At 33.1% G+C, this 23,013-nt stretch overlaps 3 protein-coding genes across 7 annotated transcripts in view; 2 read left to right on the top strand and 1 right to left on the bottom strand.

Moving 5' to 3' along the window:
* Positions 1-5,856, top strand: part of LOC6049755 (ELAV-like protein 2) — a 45,798-nt gene extending 39,942 nt beyond the window's left edge. For 3 of the 5 annotated variants that reach the window (XM_038248262.1, XM_038248268.1, XM_038248256.1), the window contains exon 4: positions 146-5,856. In XM_038248262.1, the coding sequence (XP_038104190.1) occupies positions 146-494 (349 nt within the window). In that variant the 3' untranslated portion in view covers positions 495-5,856. The remainder of the gene's footprint in view (positions 1-145) is intronic. The other 2 variants (XM_038248281.1, XM_038248272.1) reach the window with 1 other exon arrangement.
* Positions 5,857-9,583: 3,727 nt separating this feature from the next.
* Positions 9,584-11,027, bottom strand: LOC6049751 (putative odorant receptor 83c). The gene is made up of 2 exons (XM_038248616.1): positions 9,901-11,027; positions 9,584-9,846 (listed from the first exon to the last, which is right to left on the bottom strand). Exons 1-2 carry the CDS (start codon positions 10,849-10,851, stop codon positions 9,637-9,639), a joined length of 1,161 nt encoding a protein of 386 aa, XP_038104544.1. The 5' UTR covers positions 10,852-11,027; the 3' UTR covers positions 9,584-9,636.
* Positions 11,028-15,131: 4,104 nt separating this feature from the next.
* On the top strand, positions 15,132-20,281 carry LOC6049761 (acetylcholine receptor subunit beta-like 1). The gene is made up of 5 exons (XM_001866426.2): positions 15,132-15,563; positions 15,639-15,775; positions 15,845-15,999; positions 17,078-18,119; positions 18,681-20,281. Exons 1-5 carry the CDS (start codon positions 15,503-15,505, stop codon positions 18,843-18,845), a joined length of 1,560 nt encoding a protein of 519 aa, XP_001866461.2. The 5' UTR covers positions 15,132-15,502; the 3' UTR covers positions 18,846-20,281.
* The last annotated feature ends 2,732 nt before the right edge of the window (positions 20,282-23,013 follow it).

The following is a 23,013-nucleotide window of genomic DNA, read 5'->3' as shown; positions in this document are numbered from 1 at the left end:
ACCTTAGGTCATTCGATCTTTGTAGCTGTAACTTCCCCGGGTTAAGTCCAATCGGATCGCGGTCTTCGACAAAGTTGTTCAGCGCTTCAATCCCCCTCTATCACAAGCTCGAAAGCAGCCCACTCACGCGCACGTAACTTTTCAGCCTTCCCTCTAATTTCAGCCGTTACTCGCCGCTGACCGGTGACCTCGGAACGTCGGTCCTGTCCGCCAACGCGATCAACGGATCTGGCTGGTGCATCTTCGTGTACAACCTGGCCCCGGAAACCGAGGAGAACGTGCTGTGGCAGCTGTTTGGCCCGTTCGGTGCCGTCCAGAGCGTCAAGGTGATCAAGGACCTGCAGACGAACAAGTGCAAGGGCTTCGGCTTCGTCACGATGACCAACTACGACGAGGCGGTCGTGGCGGTGCAGTCCCTGAACGGGTACACCCTCGGCAACCGGGTGCTCCAGGTCAGCTTCAAGACGAACAACACCAAGTCGAAAACCAATTAAAAATGGGAAAAATTTTAAGTTTTATAAACTGCGTGTGTAATCTCTTCCCGTTTGAACGACCGACGTAAAACCGCGAACCGTGAATGAACCCCACCACACCACACCCAGCTCTCCCCTATTCCACAAAAAAACACATACAAACACAACACCTGTTCCTTATTCAAAAAGCAAAGCAAGAAACAATTCCTAGAAGCAACCAACGAGAAGACACGAAGAGTATGGAAGAGTTCTAGATTAAATTTTCAAAACAACCTATCCCTCATGGGTTTCCTATGCAGATAGGACCTTTTGAAAATTTAATCTAGAGTTTATCGACAGAGAAAAAAATCACCTTGGTTGAGCATTAAGAAAAAAACACCCGACGATCCCGACCGAACGGAAATATCAGTCTTGAATGGCAACACTGCACACGTACCGCGCAGATAGACGTTATATCAAGTGAATCAATGGGATATTATAATAAAAGAAAAATGTATTAAAGAAAATATACGAAGACGAAGTAAAAAAAACAACAGAAAGGTGCAATAATATTTCAAAAATATTGTAAATAGAAGCAAAACACAAACACATAATTTGATATTTCCTAAACTAGCGAAAGAAAAAAAAGTCAAACAAAAAAATCAGCAGATATCTCTATAGCTCGAGAGTCGACTCTTAACTGGTACAGCAGCAAACAACATAGCAAAAAGAAAGAAAAAAATCATTTAAAACGACAGCTCTTAAGAAATTAATTGTTATTAGCTCCCGCCCTAGCGCGCGATGGTTGCGCGCAGCGCACGACCGGCACCACTGACTTTCCAAAACAAAACAAAACGCGCGCGCGCTCACCCGGTTTTGACACTTCACCTCAACGACGCGCGCGCGCGCACACTCAAAGCGGCCACCACTCGAACCGTCGACCCCAGGTCAACCCCTTTAAAGAAAATTAGCGAATTTTACGGAACGCTCAATGTTTACTTACAAAAAGAAGAAAAACTCCTAATAAAACAAATATAAATGTGCAATAATGTATTAGAATGGTACTCTATATTAAATAAATATTAGCCAAATTGAGAGAGACAAACGAAAACAAAACAAAAACGTACGCGACGCGACAAACCGACCCGACCTGGGCACGTTCGAGTTTGGGTGGCCAAACCACGTGGGTGTTGTTTTGACATTTGGGCATCCAAGATGGCGCCGGCGCGCAATCGCAGCAGGCCAACCCGTTGCCGCGCAGCAGCGCGGAAGCTGAATGATCTCGTAACCTTAAAATTGATGCTAATCTAAATGAAATGAAATGAAAAACCTATTTATTTATATATATACTAATTTATTCTTAAATGTTTCAATACGGCATGAAGCGAAAAACTGACAGAACCGGAACGGGATGAAGAAGAATCATAAACAACGCGTAACTTGTAAGAGAAGGAAAAGAAAAGAAAGGACAGTGTAATAAGTTCATTCAATTAATCTTATAATTAAACGTATATTTATTAACAATAATTTATTTAATCGATATATACACACACTTAACGCAAATACGGTAACATAAATGCTAATTATCTATGGATTCTTGAATTTAAAGCAAACAAAAAACAACTCACACAAACCTAACCAGCAAACAATTTTGAGTATTCTCTATTATTAATCACATCGCGAGCGCACGTTTGTGCGCGAGCCGCGCAGCCGTATAATCTTACTTCTTTAACTCTGTGTACTTTTTAATCAAACTCTATCGCAAACGAAAGAAAAAATCACACAAGCATACATGTAATTGTTCCTCTTTTTCCTCAAAAAAAACAAAACCAAAACAAACGCGCGCGTGTGACGTTTGTGCACGCACGCACCAAAAAGGTGGGAATCCAAAATGGCCGACCGACGACGAATTTAATTTCTTGTTCGGTTTGACAGCGCACACACATTCCGGGAGCGCGCTTTGTTTTGAAACTCTGACGCAAACAAAACAAAACATAACCGAAACAAAATGGAAAATGTACCGTACTGCAGATTGATTTAGTGTTATGGTTTTAGTGGTTAAGCAAAACTAAACTTTTTCGTGCTCTCGTACTTGTTTGAAACGGATGGAAGAAACTTAAGCGAATTTGACGTCTACAAAAATATTTAAGCAAAAAAAAAGAAACTAAAAAAAATGTTGGTAGTGAAATTTTACTTCTGTGGGTTTTTTCTCTCCTCTTATATCAATGTTTATATTCGTGATTAATTTCTTAAACTAAATTTATATTAGTGGAACTAAGTTTAAGGGAAATAAAAACAAAACAAAAAAAAAGCATACAGAACGCTGACATTACCATAAACCAAAACAAAACAAAAAGATCTCGTTGCGCTTAAGAACAACAAAATCGGGCATGAAAAGAAAGAAGAAGGTGACGGAAATCAAGAGAAACGCACAGAAGGGGGCAGCAGCAGCAGATGGAAACAACTCATTGTTTACAAAATTCCTGTTTTTGGGTCCTAGTCTTGCTTCAGTAAAGGCAACTCAGTTTAGAACTTGTCACCGCAAGGGCATAAGTAAAGTAAAGTAAAAACACTAAATTAAAGTATTAGCGAACGAAAGCAAACGCACTACGCGCTAAATTTACGCGGATTTTTATTCGATAAACAAAAATATTTTCTCCATTTTAGTCGAAATTTTATTGATTAGATATATATTCATATAATTATTCAAAGGAAAATGTATGTGTTAAGGCAACAAAAAAAAAACAACTAAATAAAACTAATTTATCAATGCATTTATGTCATTATAATTATTGCACAAGCAAGGCGGCGACGGAGTCCAGTAGAAGAATCAGTATCAGTGTACTTGCCGTTTGACAGCTACCCGTTTGTTTACCTTTTTGGCTACCACCACCACACTCTCTCTCTCCCCCCCACTCAACTCAATGTTCCGCGAGAGAACAATCGCAAATGCGCGTTGCATGACGTCATACAATCAACAATCACGGTTCCACTGGTGGTGTGACGGAGAGGTGACGTGCGGTGTTCCCACCCCTGTTTTGACAACCTTGGCGTCACACCCACGCACAGTTCATCCGCCTACTTTTGAATCGAATCAATTTTACGCGTTTTTATAACAAAACAACACAAATTCACACGTCAAAAAAAAATGGCAAGGTAGTTAAACAAAGGTGTAACCACGCGCAAACGTAAACAAAGAGGTGACGGTTCGTTCGGTATGATCACGTTCGGTGTATGTGTAATTATTTCAATATATATATAGCCTCCTGTTCGGGCAATGCAAACAAGATAATTTAACCTTTCTTTTCTAACTTATCGTACGCACACAACCACACTCAACACACAAAAGAAAATGAAAACAATGCGACACAATCCCGGCAAAACAAACCACACACAAACACAGACTCACGCTAAAGGCAAGCAAAACAACAAGACGAGCGAGCTCGTCATTAGTATTGATATTGAATTTTATGTATTCGAAAAGGCAAGAAAAAAAATAAACAAATTTATGAAAATTATAAAATACATGTTATATTTGCATATTATTATAAAACTATTCTATTATCATTCATAAACAAAAAGAAAACAAGAGAAAGAGAGACACACAAATACAGCAAACAAAACACACGAACACGCCAAGAGCGGTACACCGAAAGGTTGGAACGAACCATTCCATCGCAGACTTTTTCCACAGACACTCTCATTTCCCGCTCCGAAACAATAGAGAAAACCCCCCTTTTTGCTATAATCAAACTTGTTCCATTTACAGGAAAACAAAAATTTACCCACAACGCGCGTAACGCAAAAGTAACTGTTATTTTTACCCTAGAAAAACAAGAAAACAAAATTCGCGAAGAATCCAAACGAAGAATGGTAAAGTAATAATCCCGATCAGCAAAAAAAAACAGCAACAACAACAAAAAAAAGTTGGTAAACAATGAGACTGGATGTAAAAGTTTTTAAAACTCAGTGTAAGCAAAGCAAATTTGTATTCAACAGAGGAAGAAAAGCGGTGCGGAAAAGAAAGGTTAAGTCCCATGTGAGCAAAAAAAAAGACGAGAGTAAAACACAAACACACACAATACGTAGAAACTTCCAAAGGTAAACAAAAATAAATAGAAGACAAAAAAAAACATAATCTAGCAAAACAAAAGGGGGAGCGAAAAACGTTCGAGAGCACACAGTTGCGCGCGCAAGTTGGGAGCAAGCAAGCCGAAACGTCAACGAATACAACGAGCAAAACAAAACATTTAAGAAAAACAAAAACAAAACAAGCATAGTGTTTAAAACTGTCATTTACACTTCAGTCCATTGCGTGCGGCGCATGTCTGAGATTGAGAGAGAACAAAAAATAACATAAACAAAGAGAAACACCAAGATGACGCTATTAAAAGGCACCCCCAAGCAAACAAAACAAAAACAACAACAAAAAGAGCATTCCAGACATTCCAAAACACGTGTTTTCGGTTCCTGCCAATCCAAGATGGCGCTAGGTTTTTACGCATTCCACAAAACATTCCAAGCCGAGCTGTTCTCCACCCACCAGGACACCTACATTTTGACACTTCGACTAGGGTGACACAATTCGAGCGCGACAGCGAACCAAAAAGCAAAAAACAACAGTAATCAATACAAAACTAATCTCCATCCATGTTAGCTGACAGCAGATGACATTTAGTAAACAAAAAAAAAACAATAGGGAAAGCATAGCAAAGCCGATAACCTTCAGACGCGAACCGTTTGTTGACCATTCCAACAAAAACAAAAACAAACAAGATGGCGGCGTCGGCTTCCGGCGGACTGACAGATGCGCACTCCGGGAAACGGGCACTCGCTCTGAAAAATATACGCTTATTTAGATCCGAACTAAACAAACAAACTAACTAAATCAACGCCCCCCCAGCAGCAGTGTGTTTGAGGAAAGGTACCCTTAATACTCTTAGGAAATGAGACCCGTTTTACGCCCACGGTGCGCGCGTCAAATCCGGCGAAAGCCGAAACGTCACAGCGGAACACACACACAAAAACACAATAACACTCTCACACTCACATACACACATGCAATATACTGCAGAGCGAGAGAAAGGGAGAGAATAAAACGTAGAACGAACAGAAAATTCTCACTTAAAAAATAGCAAGTGTCAGAAAAAAAAAACAAAACAAAAAACTATAATTGTTTCCGTACTCTTTGAAATACAAACAAATCTATATTAATGGCAATTGTATAGAGAAAAATTGAAATTTTATAACAGAAATAAACCATGTGAAACCGCATGTATCAACTTTTTTTTTTATTTTTACTAATTCAATGGACGGAGGAAAAAAAGAACAAACAAAACCATTCGAACGGACAACAGTCAGACAGCAGCAAGAAATATGTAAAACTTAATAATTAACAAAAAAATAAATATTATCAGTATTCAAAATCCCCAAATTAATGGAAAAATAAGCTACAAAACCTATTTAATTGATTTTTATGTCATTTTAGAAAAAGAGGAAAAACGGTAATAAAAGCAAATAAAACCAGTTTAAAAACAAAAAACTCCTTTGTTTTCATCAATGAACTCCAGAAAAAAATCCCTAAAGTAATTAAACTCACACCAGTAACGCACCCCTCTCTTGAAGCGAAGAAAACGAGGTCAACGTCCGTTTTGGCCGGACGACACGTGGCAAAGCCCCGAAAAAAAACTCAACGCTATCTTTGATCTTCGTCTCGTGTCGCGCACCCCCCGCAGACTTCCTTGCACGAAGTTTGCCCGAAGTCATGACATCCTTTTCGGAAGGGGGGGTTTACGCACACGCGTGTTTGGTAAGGTGGTATTCGTGAAAAGAAACAAGACAATTAATCCTGGGTGAATTTCTGTGTTTATGTTTATTGGTAATTTTTTTAAAGAAGATTTCAAAAATTAAATTGTTAAATTGTTAAATTGTTAAATTGTTAAATTGTTAAATTGTTAAATTGTTAAATTGTTAAATTGTTAAATTGTTAAATTGTTAAATTGTTAAATTGTTAAATTGTTAAATTGTTAAATTGTTAAATTGTTAAATTGTTAAATTGTTAAATTGTTAAATTGTTAAATTGTTAAATTGTTAAATTGTTAAATTGTTAAATTGTTAAATTGTTAAATTGTTAAATTGTTAAACTGTTAAATTGTTAAACTGTTAAACTGTTAAACTGTTAAACTGTTAAACTGTTAAATTGTTAAATTGTTAAACTGTTAAATTGTTAAACTGTTAAACTGTTAAATTGTTAAATTGTTAAACTGTTAAACTGTTAAACTGTTAAACTGTTAAACTGTTAAATTGTTAAACTGTTAAATTGTTAAATTGTTAAATTGTTAAATTGTTAAATTGTTAAACTGTTAAATTGTTAAATTGTTAAATTGTTAAATTGTTAAATTGTTAAATTGTTAAATTGTTAAATTGTTAAATTGTTAAATTGTTAAATTGTTAAATTGTTAAATTGTTAAATTGTTAAATTGTTAAATGTTAAATTGTTAAATTGTTAAATTGTTAAATTGTTAAACTGTTAAACTGTTAAACTGTTAAACTGTTAAACTGTTAAATTGTTAAACTGTTAAATTGTTAAATTGTTAAACTGTTAAATTGTTAAATTGTTAAATTGTTAAACTGTTAAACTGTTAAATTGTTAAACTGTTAAATTGTTAAACTGTTAAACTGTTAAATTGTTAAACTGTTAAACTGTTAAATTGTTAAACTTGTTAAATTGTTAAACTGTTAAATTGTTAAATTGTTAAATTGTTAAACTGTTAAACTGTTAAACTGTTAAACTGTTAAACTGTTAAACTGTTAAACTGTTAAATTGTTAAATTGTTAAATTGTTAAATTGTTAAATTGTTAAATTGTTAAATTGTTAAATTGTTAAATTGTTAAATTGTTAAATTGTTAAATTGTTAAATTGTTAAATTGTTAAATTGTTAAATTGTTAAATTGTTAAACTGTTAAATTGTTGAATTGTTAAATTGAAATTGTGAAATTGTTAAATTGTTAAACTGTTAAATTGTTAAATTGTTAAATTGTTAAATTGTTAAACTGTTAAATTGTTAAATTGTTAAATTGTTAAATTGTTAAATTGTTAAATTGTTAAATTGTTAAATTGTTAAATTGTTAAATTGTTAAATTGTTAAATTGTTAAACTGTTAAATTGTTAAATTGTTAAATTGTTAAATTGTTAAATTGTTAAATTGTTAAATTGTTAAATTGTTAAATTGTTAAATTGTTAAATTGTTAAACTGTTAAATTGTTAAATTGTTAAATTGTTAAATTGTTAAACTGTTAAACTGTTAAACTGTTAAACTGTTAAACTGTTAAATTGTTAAACTGTTAAACTGTTAAACTGTTAAATTGTTAAATTGTTAAATTGTTAAATTGTTAAATTGTTAAATTTAAATTGTTAAATTGTTAAATTGTTAAATTGTTAAATGTTAAATTGTTAAATTGTTAAATTGTTAAATTGTTAAATTGTTAAATTGTTAAATTGTTAAATTGTTAAATTGTTAAATTGTTAAATTGTTAAATTGTTAAACTGTTAAATTGTTAAATTGTTAAATTGTTAAACTGTTAAATTGTTAAACTGTTAAACTGTTAAATTGTTAAACTGTTAAACTGTTAAATTGTTAAATTGTTAAATTGTTAAATTGTTAAATTGTTAAATTGTTAAATTGTTAAATTGTTAAATTGTTAAATTGTTAAATTGTTAAATTTAAATTGTAAATTGTTAAATTGTTAAATTGTTAAATTGTTAAATTGTTAAATTGTTAAATTGTTAAATTGTTAAATTGTTAAATTGTTAAATTGTTAAATTGTTAAATTGTTAAATTGTTAAATTGTTAAATTGTTAAATTGTTAAATTGTTAAATTGTTAAATTGTTAAATTGTTAAATTGTTAAATTGTTAAATTGTTAAATTGTTAAATTGTTAAATTGTAAAATTGTAAAATTGTAAAATTGTAAAATTGTTAAATTGTTAAATTGTTAAATTGTTAAATTGTTAAATTGTTAAATTGTTAAATTGTTAAATTGTTAAATTGTTAAATTGTTAAATTGTTAAATTGTTAAATTGTTAAATTGTTAAATTGTTAAATTGTTAAATTGTTAAATTGTTAAATTGTTAAATTGTTAAATTGTTAAATTGTTAAATTGTTAAATTGTTAAATTGTTAAATTGTTAAATTGTTAAATTGTTAAATTGTTAAATTGTTAAATTGTTAAATTGTTAAATGTTAAATTGTTAAATTGTTAAATTGTTAAATTGTTAAATTGTTAAATTGTTAAATTGTTAAATTGTTAAATTGTTAAATTGTTAAATTGTTAAATGTTAAATTGTTAAATTGTTAAATGTTAAATTGTTAAACTGTTAAATTGTTAAATTGTTAAATTGTTAAATTGTTAAATTGTTAAATTGTTAAACTGTTAAATTGTTAAATTGTTAAATTGTTAAATTGTTAAATTGTTAAATTGTTAAATTGTTAAATTGTTAAATTGTTAAATTGTTAAATTGTTAAATTGTTAAATTGTTAAATTGTTAAATTGTTAAATTGTTAAATTGTTAAATTGTTAAATTGTTAAATTGTTAAATTGTTAAATTGTTAAATTGTTAAATTGTTAAATTGTTAAATTGTTAAATTGTTAAATTGTTAAATTGTTAAATTGTTAAATTGTTAAATTGTTAAATTGTTAAATTGTTAAATTGTTAAATTGTTAAATTGTTAAATTGTTAAATTGTTAAATTGTTAAATTGTTAAATTGTTAAATTGTTAAATTGTTAAATTGTTAAATTGTTAAATTGTTAAATTGTTAAATTGTTAAATTGTTAAATTGTTAAATTGTTAAATTGTTAAATTGTTAAATTGTTAAATTGTTAAATTGTTAAATTGTTAAATTGTTAAATTGTTAAATTGTTAAATTGTTAAATTGTTAAATTGTTAAATTGTTAAATTGTTAAATTGTTAAATTGTTAAATTGTTAAATTGTTAAATTGTTAAATTGTTAAATTGTTAAATTGTTAAATTTTAACTATTTGAGAGTTTTTGAGTAAAATACTCAAAATTCATCAAAATACTGTTGTTTTGAAAATATTCCGATTTTCAATGCGAAAAATTGGAATCTCTGTGAAATGTTCAAAATCTATGGTTTTTTAATGATTCCAAATGGGTCGATCATAATCTACTCTAAAACCGTCACCAAAACCATCACATAAGAGTAAATCGACTTGAGGACACTCATGTAACCTTCCAGGTTGAGCAGTGCATACTTCCCGATCGTAACGCTGGTAGGATTCTGCGCTTGATGCAGCATAAAACGAAGATCCTTGGCCTGGTCCGGTGCCAGCTGGTACCACTCGATGTTGTACAGATGACCCACCAGTTGATCATTCTGCAAGAAGACGGTTAAGTTTTCTAGGTGTCCGTTGTTCACCAGCCACCCTACCTTCACCGTGATGATCGTTCCCATCAGACAGATCCGGAAAAGTATCTCGAACATAAGTGCAAAGAAAATGTACGCCATGCGATCGTTCGACTTCAGGATCACGACGATCGTACTGATAATGCCCAGATAGTTTAGTCCGATTGTGCTCAGGATCAAAACGTTGTACAGCTCCTCCAGCATGGCTTTGTACTCGTTCATCAGCTGATGCAGCTTCACGATCCGGTTCAGACGAGCACGGATCGCGGGATCGTTACGTTCCTTAAGACTCAACACGGAGTTCAACTCTTGCACCTCGTTGCCAAATGCATCAACGTACGCTCCAACCGGCATGATCAACCCCAGAAACAAACATTCGTAGCCTGTGTAGGCATGGAATGCTGCCAGGAGTATGACGGCATGCAGGATCGTATTCACCAAAAATCCTTCGGTAGAATATTGGTCAAAGCCCGGAACAAAAAACAAAAACATGAAGCTCTTTTTGTCGATCACTAGCCATAGCATGGTCGGAACCAGGATGGTGAGAACCACCGAAGCCAGATAGAACACGAAGATCAACGTCTGCAGAAGTCGAGAAATGTTCAAGGTTCTGCAGATAACCGGACCGCTGCTTTTCGTTTCCAGCAGCAGGGCTTGAATCTCCGTCAGCTTGCAGCGCAAAGCAAAGATCTTCGAGGATCGCCTGGTGCACAAGATGAACTTGTGAAAACCTTGAGCCGTAAACAGAAAATGCGGCAGAATCAACAGGAATTGCAGCAAATCCGCCCGTTCGGTCCCCAGCAGGTACAGGAGCTGGACCAGGGCGAACACGTTCACCGTTCCCGGGTAGACGGTTCGCCAGTTAGGACGGTAGTTGCGATCGAGAGCGTTGAGGCCGATCTTCTCGCACAGACGGTAGCTGATTTCAAAGTTCCGGACGAGACTCTGCTCGGGTGTGGACGTTTTGACGGACATTTCGGGCAGCAAGTCGCTTCCACGTTCGTACGAGACTACTTGGCAAATGAATTTGCTGACCTAGATGGATAATTCTAGACTTGCGAGGCATGCAAAATTAATCAGACTATCAATGGCATTTAATTAAAGTTTCATAACAAGATGATTAAAATATAATGAGTATTCATTATGCGGAAAGAGTCAATGTCTTTCCGGAAATAGATTCCAAGACCATTGCATGAATAAGGCTTTCTAGTCAAAAATTTACCAACACATTCAAAGCTGAGGGTTTGTTTGCATCAGATTAGCTATCTCTTTCTAGCAAACGTTTTTTTGTCAGGCGACTTCTAGCTGCTTTTTTTGACTGACCACCCGATAAGTCACTGGGCCATGAATTTTGTACTGTCATTAATTAAATTATTAAATTTAAATTAAGCTAACAGTTTCTGAAAATTACAAATTAATTGTTAAATAGTTAAGTTGTTGAATTGCTTAAAAAATGTTGAATTGCTTAAAAATGGTTAAAAATGCTAAAATGGCTTAAAATTGCTAAAATTGCTAAATTTGCAAAAAAAAATGCTGATATTGTTAAAGTTACTAAAATCATTAAAATTGCTAAAAAAATTAAAATTGCTCAAGTTACTAAAATTACTAAAATTGCTGAAATTGCTAAAAAATGGCTAAAATTGCTAAGATTGCTGAAATTGCTGAAATTGCTAAAATTGCTGAAATGGCTTAAGGCTTAAATTGCCAAAAAATGCTAAAACGGCTGAAATTGGTAAAAAAAAATAAAAAAAATGCTTAAATTACAAAAATTACAAAAATCGCTAAAATTGCTAAAATTGATAAAGTTGCTTAAAATGCTAGAATTGCCAAAAACTGATAAAATTTCTATAACTTCTAAAATTGCTAAAATAGATAAAGTTGCTTGCATTGCTAAAATTGCCAAAAAGTGCTAAAGGTGCTAAAATTGCTAAACTGCTAAAATTGCTGAAATTGTTAAAATTGATTGAATTGCAAAAATAGCTACAGTTGCTGAAAATACTAAAATTGCTAAAAATAGCTAAAATTACTGACAATACTAAAATTTCTAATACTGCTCAAATTGCAAAAATTGCTAAAATTGTTGAAATTTTTGAAATTGCTAAAACTGTTTAAATTGCTTAAAATGCAAAAAATGCTAAAATTGCAAAAAATGCTAAAATTGCAAAAAATGCTAGAATTTCTAAAATTGCTGAAATGGTTAAAATCGGCAAAATTGCTAAAATTGCTGCAATTGCTTAAATTCTGCAATTGCTAAAATTGCTAAAATTTCTAAAATTGCTGCAATTGCTAAAATGACTAAAATTGATAAAAATGCTGAAATTTCTGAATTTGCTGAAATTGCTAAATATGCTAAAATTGCTGAATTTGCCAAAGTTACTAAAATTACTAAAATTGCTATAATTGCTAGAATTGCCTAAATTACTGAAATTGCTAAAATAGTTTAAATTGTTAAAATTGCTAAAATTGCTAAAATGACTAAAATTGCTAAAATTGCTGAAATTGCTAAAATTGCTAAAACTGCTAAAATTGCTGAAATTGTTAAATTTGGTTAAATTGCTAAAATAGCTACAGTTGCTGAAAATACTAAAATTGCTAAAATAGCTAAGGGACCATCCATAAACCACGTGGACACTTTTTTGGGAATCTGCTACCCCCCCCCCCCCTCGTGGACAATTGTCCATACAAAAAAAAACTTTTTTGTATGGATCGTGGACAATCGCCACACCCCCCCCCCCCTTAAAGTGTCCACGTGGTTTATGGATGGTCCCTAAAATTACTGACAATGCTAAATTTCTAAAACTACTCAAATTGCATGAATTGCTAAAATTGCTAAAATTGTTGAAATTTCTGAAATTGCTAAAATTGATAAAACTGTTTCAATTGCTTAAGTTGCTAAAATTGCTTAAGTTGCTAAATTTGCTTAAGTTGCTAAAATTGCTGCAATTGCTAAAATTACTAAAATTGCTGAAATTTCTGAATTTGCTGAAATTGCTAAATTTGCTAAAATTACCTAAATTACTAAAATTACTAAAATTACTAAAATTACTAAAATTACTAAAATTACTAAAATTACTAAAATTACTAAAATTACTAAAATTACTAAAATTACTAAAATTACTAAAATTACTAAAATTACTAAAATTACTAAAATTACTAAGATTGATAAAATTGTTAAAATTTCTCAAATTGCTAAAATTACTAAAGTTGCTAAACTTGCTGAAATTGCTAAAATTGCTAAAATTGCTAAAAATGTTAAAATTGCTAAAATTGCTAATATTGCTAAAAATGTTATAATTGCAAAAATTTCTACAATTGCTAAAATTGCCAAAATAATAAAAAATACTAAATTAGCTAAAATGGCTAAGTTAAAATTGCTGAAATTGCCAATAATGCCAAAATTGCTAAAATTGCCAAAATTGCTAAAAATGCCAAAAACTGATAAAATTTCTATAACTTCTAAAATTGCTAAAATGGATAAAGTTGCTTGCATTGCTGAAATTGCCAAAAAGTGCTAAAGGTGCTAAAATTGCTAAACTGCTAAAATTGCTGAAATTGTTAAAATTGATTGAATTGCAAAAATAGCTACAGTTGCTGAAAATACTAAAATTGCTAAAAATAGCTAAAATTACTGACAATACTAAAATTTCTAATACTGCTCAAATTGCATAAATTGCTAAAATTATTGAAATTTTTGAAATTGCTAAAACTGTTTAAATTGCTTAAAATGCAAAAATTGCTAAAATTGCAAAAAAATGCTAGCATTTCTAAAATTGCTAAAATTACTAAAATTACTAAAATTACTAAGATTGATAAAATTGCTAAAATTTCTCAAATTGCTAAAATTACTAAAGTTGCTAAACTTGCTGAAATTGCTAAAATTGCTAAAATTGCTGAAAATGTTAAAATTGCTAAAATTGCTAATATTGCTAAAAATGTTAAAATTGCTAAAATTGCTAAAATTGCTAAAACTGCTAAAATTGCTGAAATTGTTAAATTTGTTTAAATTGTTAAAATAGCTACAGTTGCTGAAAATACTAAAATTGCTGAAATTGCTAAAATTACTGACAATGCTAAATTTCTAAAACTGCTCAAATTGCATAAATTGCTAAAATTGCAAAAAATGTTGAAATTTCTGAAATTGCTAAAATTGACAAAACTGTTTAAATTGCTTAAGTTGCTAAAATTGCTTAAGTTGCTAAATTTGATTAAGTTGCTAAAATTGCTGCAATTGCTAAAATTACTAAAATTGCTGAAATTTCTGAATTTGCTGAAATTGCTAAATTTGCTAAAATTACCTAAATTACTAAAATTACTAAAATTACTAAAATTACTAAAATTACTAAAACTACTAAAATTACTAAGATTGATAAAATTGCTAAAATTTCTCAAATTGCTAAAATTACTAAAGTTGCTAAACTTGCTGAAATTGCTAAAATTGCTAATATTGCTAAAAATGTTAAAATTGCTAAAATTGCTAATATTGCTAAAAATGTTAAAATTGCTAAAATTGCTAATATTGCTAAAAATGTTAAAATTGCTAAAATTGCTAATATTGCTAAAAATGTTAAAATTGCAAAAAATGCAAAAATTTCTACAATTGCTAAAATTGCTAAAATAGTAAAAAATACTAAATTAGCTAAAATGGCTAAGTTAAAATTGCTAAAATTGCCAATAATGCCAAAATTGCTAAAAATGCAAACGAATTGACAAAAGTTAATAGTCAGAATTGCTAAAATTGGCAAAATTGGCAAAATTTCTAATAATGCAAACAATACTAAAATATCTAAAAAAGCTAAAATTGTTTAAATTTCAAAATTTTTAATTTTGGAAATTTTAGCATGTTTAGATATTTTAGTATTTTTTGCATTTTTGCTAAAATTGCTAAAATGACTAAAATTGCTAAAATGGCTAGAAATGCTAAAAAAGAAAAAATGCTAAAATTGCTAAGAAAATCAACCGTCATTTTAAACCACTTTATCTCCATCTACCGACCATTCCGTGAAATTAATGAATCCCTTCAAAACGTCTAGCCACCCCCTTCGTACCGCACATGCGCCCAAAGGTATGCAACTCAAACAACATACACTCGCCGCGCCCTTCCTTCGCATTGTTTATATCCCGCATCCTCCAAACTCTCAAAATATCGTAAAAATCTTACTACGCTGATGACAGCTCAGGACCAGATGATGCTGTCAATCTTGCGCGCGTGAGAGTTTCTCACATTTCTCGCGGAGAGAAAGAACGACCTCTCACCGTTACGCGGAGATTTCACGGGAAAAATCGATATCGCAAAGTCGTGCACCACACAAAAGTTAAAACACACGAATCCGTTTTCCGAGGAACAATTCGAACCGTCTTCCGTCGCGAAGCAACCCCAAATCAGTTGTAGAAGATCGCGTGGAGTGCGCCCACAGCTAGGCAATCGAAGGTTTCCCCGCCTGAGGTCACTATGCGAAGATAATCGCGCGCCCGAAGGTAGACTTGTGTGAAGTGACTTGCTTCAAAGGCGTTTCCCTCTTTGTTCGACACAACTTTGCTGCGGATCTGCTGCGAAATGTGTTAGTGGGAAGGCAGGAATCGTGTTCGTGGCGCAGAGTTGGCGTAGAGTCCGGAACGGTCCGGCAGGATGAGGCTCAAACCGTGGCTGCTGTCGCTGGCAGTGGCGATCCAGTATTGCTTTGGAATTGGTAAGACCTGCTTTTTTTTGGGGTGGTGGTGTAGAGAAAATCGATAACGCTCAACCTCTCTCTCGGGATTTTCAGTAAATGGCTCCGAGGATGAGGAACGACTGGTGCGGGATCTGTTCCGCGGGTACAACAAGCTGATCCGGCCCGTGCAGAACATGACCCAGAAGGTGGACGTCCGGTTCGGGTTGGCGTTCGTGCAGCTGATCAACGTGGTGAGTAGAGGAAGTCTTGAACTTCCAACGTTCCGTTGAACTAACCCTTCTATCTGATCAATCCGACAGAACGAGAAGAATCAGATCATGAAGTCGAACGTGTGGTTACGACTCGTCTGGAGCGACTACCAGCTGCAGTGGGACGAGGCCGATTACGGCGGTATCGGCGTGCTGCGGTTACCCCCGGACAAGGTCTGGAAGCCGGATATCGTGCTGTTCAACAAGTAAGTTGATCTTTATTTGTGCTCTACTCTAGCAAGGTGACCAGCATCATCACGTACGTGTAAATCGACTTTACGATGCGCTTGAAGCTTGCGAGATTGAGCGGTGCATACTTCCCGATCGTAACGCTGGTAGGACTCTGCGCGCGGTGTAGCATGAAGCGTAGATCCATTGCCTGGTCCGGAGTCAGCTGGTACCAGTTGATGTCGTACAGATGAATCAAAAACTGATCGTTCTACAAGAATCGTCCTAATCATTTGAAGCTCATCCAAGAGTCACAAGAACCCACCTTCACCGTAACGATCGGGTCAGCTTTTCGAATTGAAGGGCGAAGAATATGTACGCCATGCGATCATTCGACTTCAAAATCACGACGATCGCACTGATGATCCCGAGATAGATGAGCTCGACCTTGTTCAGGAACATCAAGCTGTACAGCTTCTCCAGCATGGCCTCGTACTCGTTCAGCAGTTGATGCAGCTTCACGATCAGGTTCAGCTGATCGCGGATCGACTCGAAAGATCACCAAGCAGTTGCCTCTGGTTTCCTTCAGTATATGTAGAATCTCCGTGAGTTTGCTACGCAAAGCAAGGATCTCATCGGTTCGCCGTGTACACTGGATAAAAATCTGCACTCCTTGGGCCGCAAACAGCAAGTTCGGTAGAATCACCAGAAAATCCAACGTGTTCGATCGTGCCGACCACAGCAGATACAGCAGCTGAACTATGGCGAACAGGTTCATCGAGGCCGGGTAGACGGTACGCCAGCTGGGTCGGAAGTCGGGATCGAGAGCGTTTTCACCGACCAAGCCGAACAGCCGAGAGGTGATTTCAAAGTTCCGGTCGAGGCAGCGCTCGGATATCGCTGGATTTGCGCGAAGATCAAAAAGAGCTTCCGGATCATTGTGGCGATAACTTGAAGAATGGCTCGACGTTTGCACTAGCTTTGCTTTATAGGTTACTGCTTCATTAACTATTAAAAACATGTCATTTTTAATTCAACGATGCCTCAATAACTGATGAACAATAATTAATGCGCAACATTGTATGCCTCGATTCTAATCAATCTCTCATTCCACAGTGCCGACGGTAACTACGAGGTGCGCTACAAGTCCAACGTGTTGATCTACCCGAACGGCGAGGTCCTGTGGGTTCCGCCGGCCATCTACCAGAGCTCGTGCACGATCGACGTGACGTACTTCCCGTTCGATCAGCAGACGTGCATCATGAAGTTCGGCTCGTGGACGTTCAACGGCGACCAGGTCTCGCTGGCGCTGTACAACAACAAGAACTTTGTCGATCTTTCCGACTACTGGAAGTCCGGTACGTGGGACATCATCGAGGTGCCGGCCTACCTGAACGTGTACGAAGGCAACCCGACCGAGACGGACATCACGTTCTACATCATCATCCGGCGCAAGACCCTGTTCTACACGGTCAACTTGATCCTGCCGACGGTACTGATTTCGTTCCTTTGCGTGCTTGTGTTCTACCTGCCTGCCGAAGCCGGCGAAAAGGTGACGCTCGGTATCAGTATTCTGCTGTCACTGGTTGTGTTCCTGTTGCTGGTGTCGAAGATTCTGCCGCCGACCTCGCTCGTACTGCCACTGATTGCCAAGTATTTGCTGTTCACCTTCATCATGAACACCGTCTCCATCCTGGTCACCGTCATCATCATCAACTGGAACTTCCGCGGGCCGCGCACGCACCGCATGCCCATGTGGATCCGGTCCGTGTTCCTGCACTACCTGCCGGCCATGCTGCTCATGAAGCGTCCCCGGAAGACGCGGCTCCGCTGGATGATGGAGATGCCCGGCATGAGCATGCCCCCGCAGCCGCACACCCACCCCTCGTACGGATCGCCGGCCGAAGTGCCCAAACACATTAGCGCGCTCGGCGGCAAGCAGTCCAAGATGGACGTGATGGAGCTGTCCGACCTGCACCACCCGAACTGCAAGATGAACCGCAAGATGAACAGCGGCGACATCGGACTGGGCGCGGACTCGTGCCGCCGGGAGAGCGAAAGCTCCGACTCGATTCTGCTGTCGCCGGAGGCGAGCAAGGCCACCGAGGCGGTCGAGTTCATCGCGGAACATCTGCGCAACGAGGATCTGTACATTCAGGTGAGTCACCAAAAAGTGAAGTTAAATCACTACGTGATAACCGTACTGCAACTTTCTGAAATGCTTTACATCTTTGTTTCTGGGCCAAGTTTTTTTTTCACTACGGGTCCTGCCATACCCAAGCAAAACACACACGATTGATTTATTTCTCATTCCCTCACGCCACAACTGTCATCGCCGCACAGAGCTGTCATCTCCCCCCTCAAGATGATGCACGTAGTAGGCCTTTCTTGACGTTTGCGCTCCGTCTGCTCCGCTGTCCGTATCGTACACATTCTGCGCGAGATGTTGTTTTTGTTTTCGCTAGCTGTCAAACGAGCTGTCCTTTACACTTTAAAGTGTGTTCAGTCAAACAATACTTTACATCTTTGTTTCTGGGGTCAAGATTTGTTTACACCGACTTGCGCCATATTTTTCGCAGTGGTTTCACCTGGAATCATCGTTACTAACCTTCGAATCCGGGAAAATCTGAAACGAAACAAAAGAAACCAATCAAAACAGGTGTTTTCTTCAAAGCCAGATTAATTCTAGAACATTTTTCCCACCCCCCTCTCATATTAGACCCGCGAGGACTGGAAGTACGTGGCGATGGTGATCGATCGGCTGCAGCTGTACATCTTCTTCATCGTGACCACGGCCGGCACGGTCGGCATCCTGATGGACGCGCCGCACATCTTCGAGTACGTCGACCAGGACCGCATCATCGAAATCTACCGGGGCAAGTAAGGAGGAAAACGAAGACGGAGAGGAAGAAGATCGTTGTTGGAATGTTAGGTTAACATTTGCTCAAATATGGGTCACTTTTTTACGTACGAATAGATTTGAAGTAAAACAAAACAAGCAAAGTAATCAAGCAAAAGGACATAACTTTTAATAAATGATGCGCAAAACCTAAGCTGGTACGAACGGCGGGCCGGTTCCGGACTAGCCGGAGTTGTTATCACCTTGACGCTGCCAGCTGTCCAGAACGAGAGTAGTTAAATGACTTATTAAACGGCGTAGTCCTACGTCTATAGTGGAATATGTTTTCCGTTGATCTGTGTCGTTCTTCCAGTCAGTGTTGAGTTTTTTGTTACGATGTTTTAGGCTCAAATTTAGACAATGAAATAGTGAATCTAACGAAATACTTTACACAAATGATGCCAAATTTTGTTCCCAAAAAGTTTTACCACGAGTTGAGTTTTGACTGTCATTTAAACCTAGGACAAACTACTATTAAAAAAAAGGAAAATTATATACTACACACGTAACGAAAAGAAAAAAAACAAAGCGATTCGCGATCTAACCCATTTTAAGCGTTACCCAAGATTAAGCCCATTTTTTGAAACCCTACGAAAAGAAAGTAAACAAAACACTACCACAATTTCTTGCGATTGCGTAGCATTACAGACGATCAATCGACAGAAACTGCAACTTAAAAATAGAAAAAAAAAAAACAAATCATACTGCAACGAGTAAAGGAAACTTTTTTTGTGAAAACAACAACTATTGAAAGAAGAAAAATCGTTTTTTCGAGCATAGTATTTAAAAACAAAAACAAAACAAACACTCGTAACTGTTGGACAACATACTATCACACAATCACACACGCAAGCAAGCAAAATACACAAAAACACACACTCACAACAAAGGCATAAAATGATAAACTTTAACAATAATTAGGCTACTACTACAAACTACTCAAAAGAAAAAAAAGAATTAAAAAGGTAAACAAAACACTAGCGTCGATTTGAAGCGAAAAACACTAACCGAACCCTAAATTTAAACCCAATTATAGCAAACTAAACAAAGAAGAAACACTTTCCAGTACACACACACTCAATCACACACAAGCGAAAACAAACTCGCAACTGATAGGGATAAAACAAAAACCGACATAGCAAGCTGTGCGCGTCACTCAAAAAGTAAACAAACAAACTCACACACGCGCGCAAGCAAATATTAACAATTAACTAAAACTGTAAACGATTTTTGTGCACAAAACAAAAGCAAAACGCTAACAAAGATACCAGTATGGCATTAGTGTGTGCGTGTAACAACAACCACAACAACAACAACACATTGAAGTTAAGATTAAACGTTGTATTGGTAAGCATTTTTAAGAAAAAAACAACACAAAAGGGTAATAAAATAATAATAAACTTACAGGATAGTTCGTATTACCAGGGGTGTTTTCGTTTTTGAAGGACTTTGCTTATTGAAAGAAATTTATTTATTAAAGTGACAGCTCTTTGTTTACAAAAATTGAAAATTAATGAATTTGTCCAATCAAATATTTTTGAATGGTTCCACCGTTCGATTTTAAATTAGGAAGCCACTGGAAAACAAATATCTTAAATTAAAAAAAAAATTATCAAACTGCTGAAATTAGGCACTCACTTAGCCTTGCTGATGTTTTTGGGTTTTTTGTCCTCCTCCGGCATCTCTCTTAAAATATGTTTTCTGGAAATGTTTTATTGCAAATTTAAAAAAAAATCAAACCAGCTCTCACTAACTCATCTTACCTCTGCCATTGCACCGACTGGCCCGTTTAGAACTGCCAGCAGCACAAATACTAGGATTGCAAAAATGTTGAACTTCATTGTGGAAATTAACTGCGATTGCAGTTGATTTGAGGAGGTTATTTATAGGGCAAAATCTGTTATCGACGCTACTAATTGATTTGTTAAATTAGGTTTTGTGTGTTAAAATGTTTTGTGCATATTTTATTTACAAAACTAAGTACTTTGACGAATCAAATCCGATATGGTTGAATGCTATTTTAAGAATTATTGCATTATTTTAAAACTAAAAAACTCAAAATTTAGGAAATTTTAAAAATTTTTAAAACCTAAAAATCAATTTCTAATCTTCTAAAATTCTAAAATCCAAAAATTCTAAAATACTGAAATTCTTAAATTCAAATTCTAAAATTCTAAATATTTTGAAAATTTGGATTTTTTTTAATCCTGAAAATTATAAAAATCCTCAAAATTTTAAAATTCAAATATTTTTAAAAAATTTGAATTTTTTTTAAATTCTGATTTTTTAATTTTGAATAATCTGAAAAATCTGTAAATTTTAAAAACAGTTCTGAAAATTCAGAAAAATCTAAAAATTCATATATTTCGCAAAATTTAAAAAAAAAAAACAAAATTCAAAAACTTCGAACATTCGAACACTTCTGAAAATTCTGAAAATTTTAATTTTTTTTTAAGATTCTGAAAATTTAGAAAATTAGGAAAATTCTAAAATTTCCGATTTTTTAATTTTGAATAATCTGAAAATTCTGTAAATTTTAAAAACAGATCTGAAAATTCTGAAAATTTAGAAAATTCTAAAAATTCATAAATTTCGCAAAATTAAAAAAGAAGAGAAAATTCTGAAAATTTTGAAAATTTGAAAACTTCTGAATATTTAAAACAAAATAAAAAATTCTGAAAATTCCAAAAATTCTGAAAATTTTGAAAATTTTGAAAATTTTGAAAATTTTGAAAATTTGGAAAATTCAGAAAATTCAGGAAATTCAGAAAATTCTGCAAATAATGAAAATTCTAAAAATTCTAAAAATTCTAAAAATTCTAAAAATTCTAAAAATTCTAAAAATTCTAAAAATTCTTAAAAATTTCAAAAATTCTAAAATGTTAAAAATTCTAAAAATTCTAAAAATTCTAAAAATTCTAAAAATTTTAAAAATTCTAAAAATTCTAAAAATTCTAAAAATTCTAAAAATTCTAAAAATTCTGAAAATTCTAAAAATTCTAAAAATTCTAAAAATTCTAAAATTTTTAAAATTCTAAAAATTCTAAAAATTTTAAAAATTCTAAAAATTCTAAAAATTCTAAAAATTCTAAAAATTCTAAAAATTCTAAAAATTCTAAAAATTCTAAAAATTCTAAAAATTCTAAAAATTCTAAAAATTCTAAAAATTCTAAAAATTCTAAAAATTCTAAAAATTCTAAAAATTCTAAAATTCTAAAATTCTAAAATTCTAAAATTCTAAAATTCTAAAATTCTAAAATTCTAAAATTCTAAAAATTCTAAAAATTCTAAAAATTCTAAAAATTTTAAAAATTTTAAAAATTCTAAAAATTCTAAAAATTCTAAAAATTCTAAAAATTCTAAAAATTCTAAAAATTCTAAAAATTCTAAAAATTCTAAAAATTCTAAAAATTCTAAAAATTCTAAAAATTCTAAAAATTCTAAAAATTCTAAAAATTCTAAAAATTCTAAAAATTCTAAAAATTCTAAAAATTCTAAAAATTCTAAAAATTCTAAAAATTCTAAAAATTCTAAAAATTCTAAAAATTCTAAAAATTCTAAAAATTCTAAAAATTATAAAAACTCTAAAAATTCTAAAAATTATAAAATTTCTATAAATTCTAAATTTTCTAAATTTTTTTTCTAAATTCTAAAAATTCTACAAATTCTAAAAAATCTAAAAATTCAAAAAAATCTAAAAATTCTAAAAATTCTTAAAAATTCTAAAAATTCTAAAAATTCTTAAAAATTTTAAAAATTCTAAAATTTTAAAAATTCTAAAATTTTTAAAAATTATAAAAATTATAAAAATTATAAAAATTATAAAAATTATAAAAATTATAAAAATTATAAAAATTATAAAAATTATAAAAATTATAAAAATTATAAAAATTATAAAAATTATAAAAATTATAAAAATTATAAAAATTATAAAAATTATAAAAATTATAAAAATTTTAAAAATTATAAAAATTATAAAATTATAAAAATTATAAAAATTATAAAAATTATAAAAATGATAAAAATTATAAAAATTATAAAAATTATAAAAATTCTACAAATTTTAAAAATTCGAAAATTTCTGAAATTTAAAAAAAAAATTGCAGATTTGATAAATTCTAAAAAAATTACAATTTCTAAAAATTCTAAAAAA

Source organism: Culex quinquefasciatus, chromosome 1 (genome assembly GCF_015732765.1).
Source record: "Culex quinquefasciatus strain JHB chromosome 1, VPISU_Cqui_1.0_pri_paternal, whole genome shotgun sequence".
In the NCBI taxonomy this organism is placed as follows: domain Eukaryota; kingdom Metazoa; phylum Arthropoda; class Insecta; order Diptera; family Culicidae; genus Culex; species Culex quinquefasciatus.
This window is presented reverse-complemented; position numbering and strand designations above follow the sequence as displayed.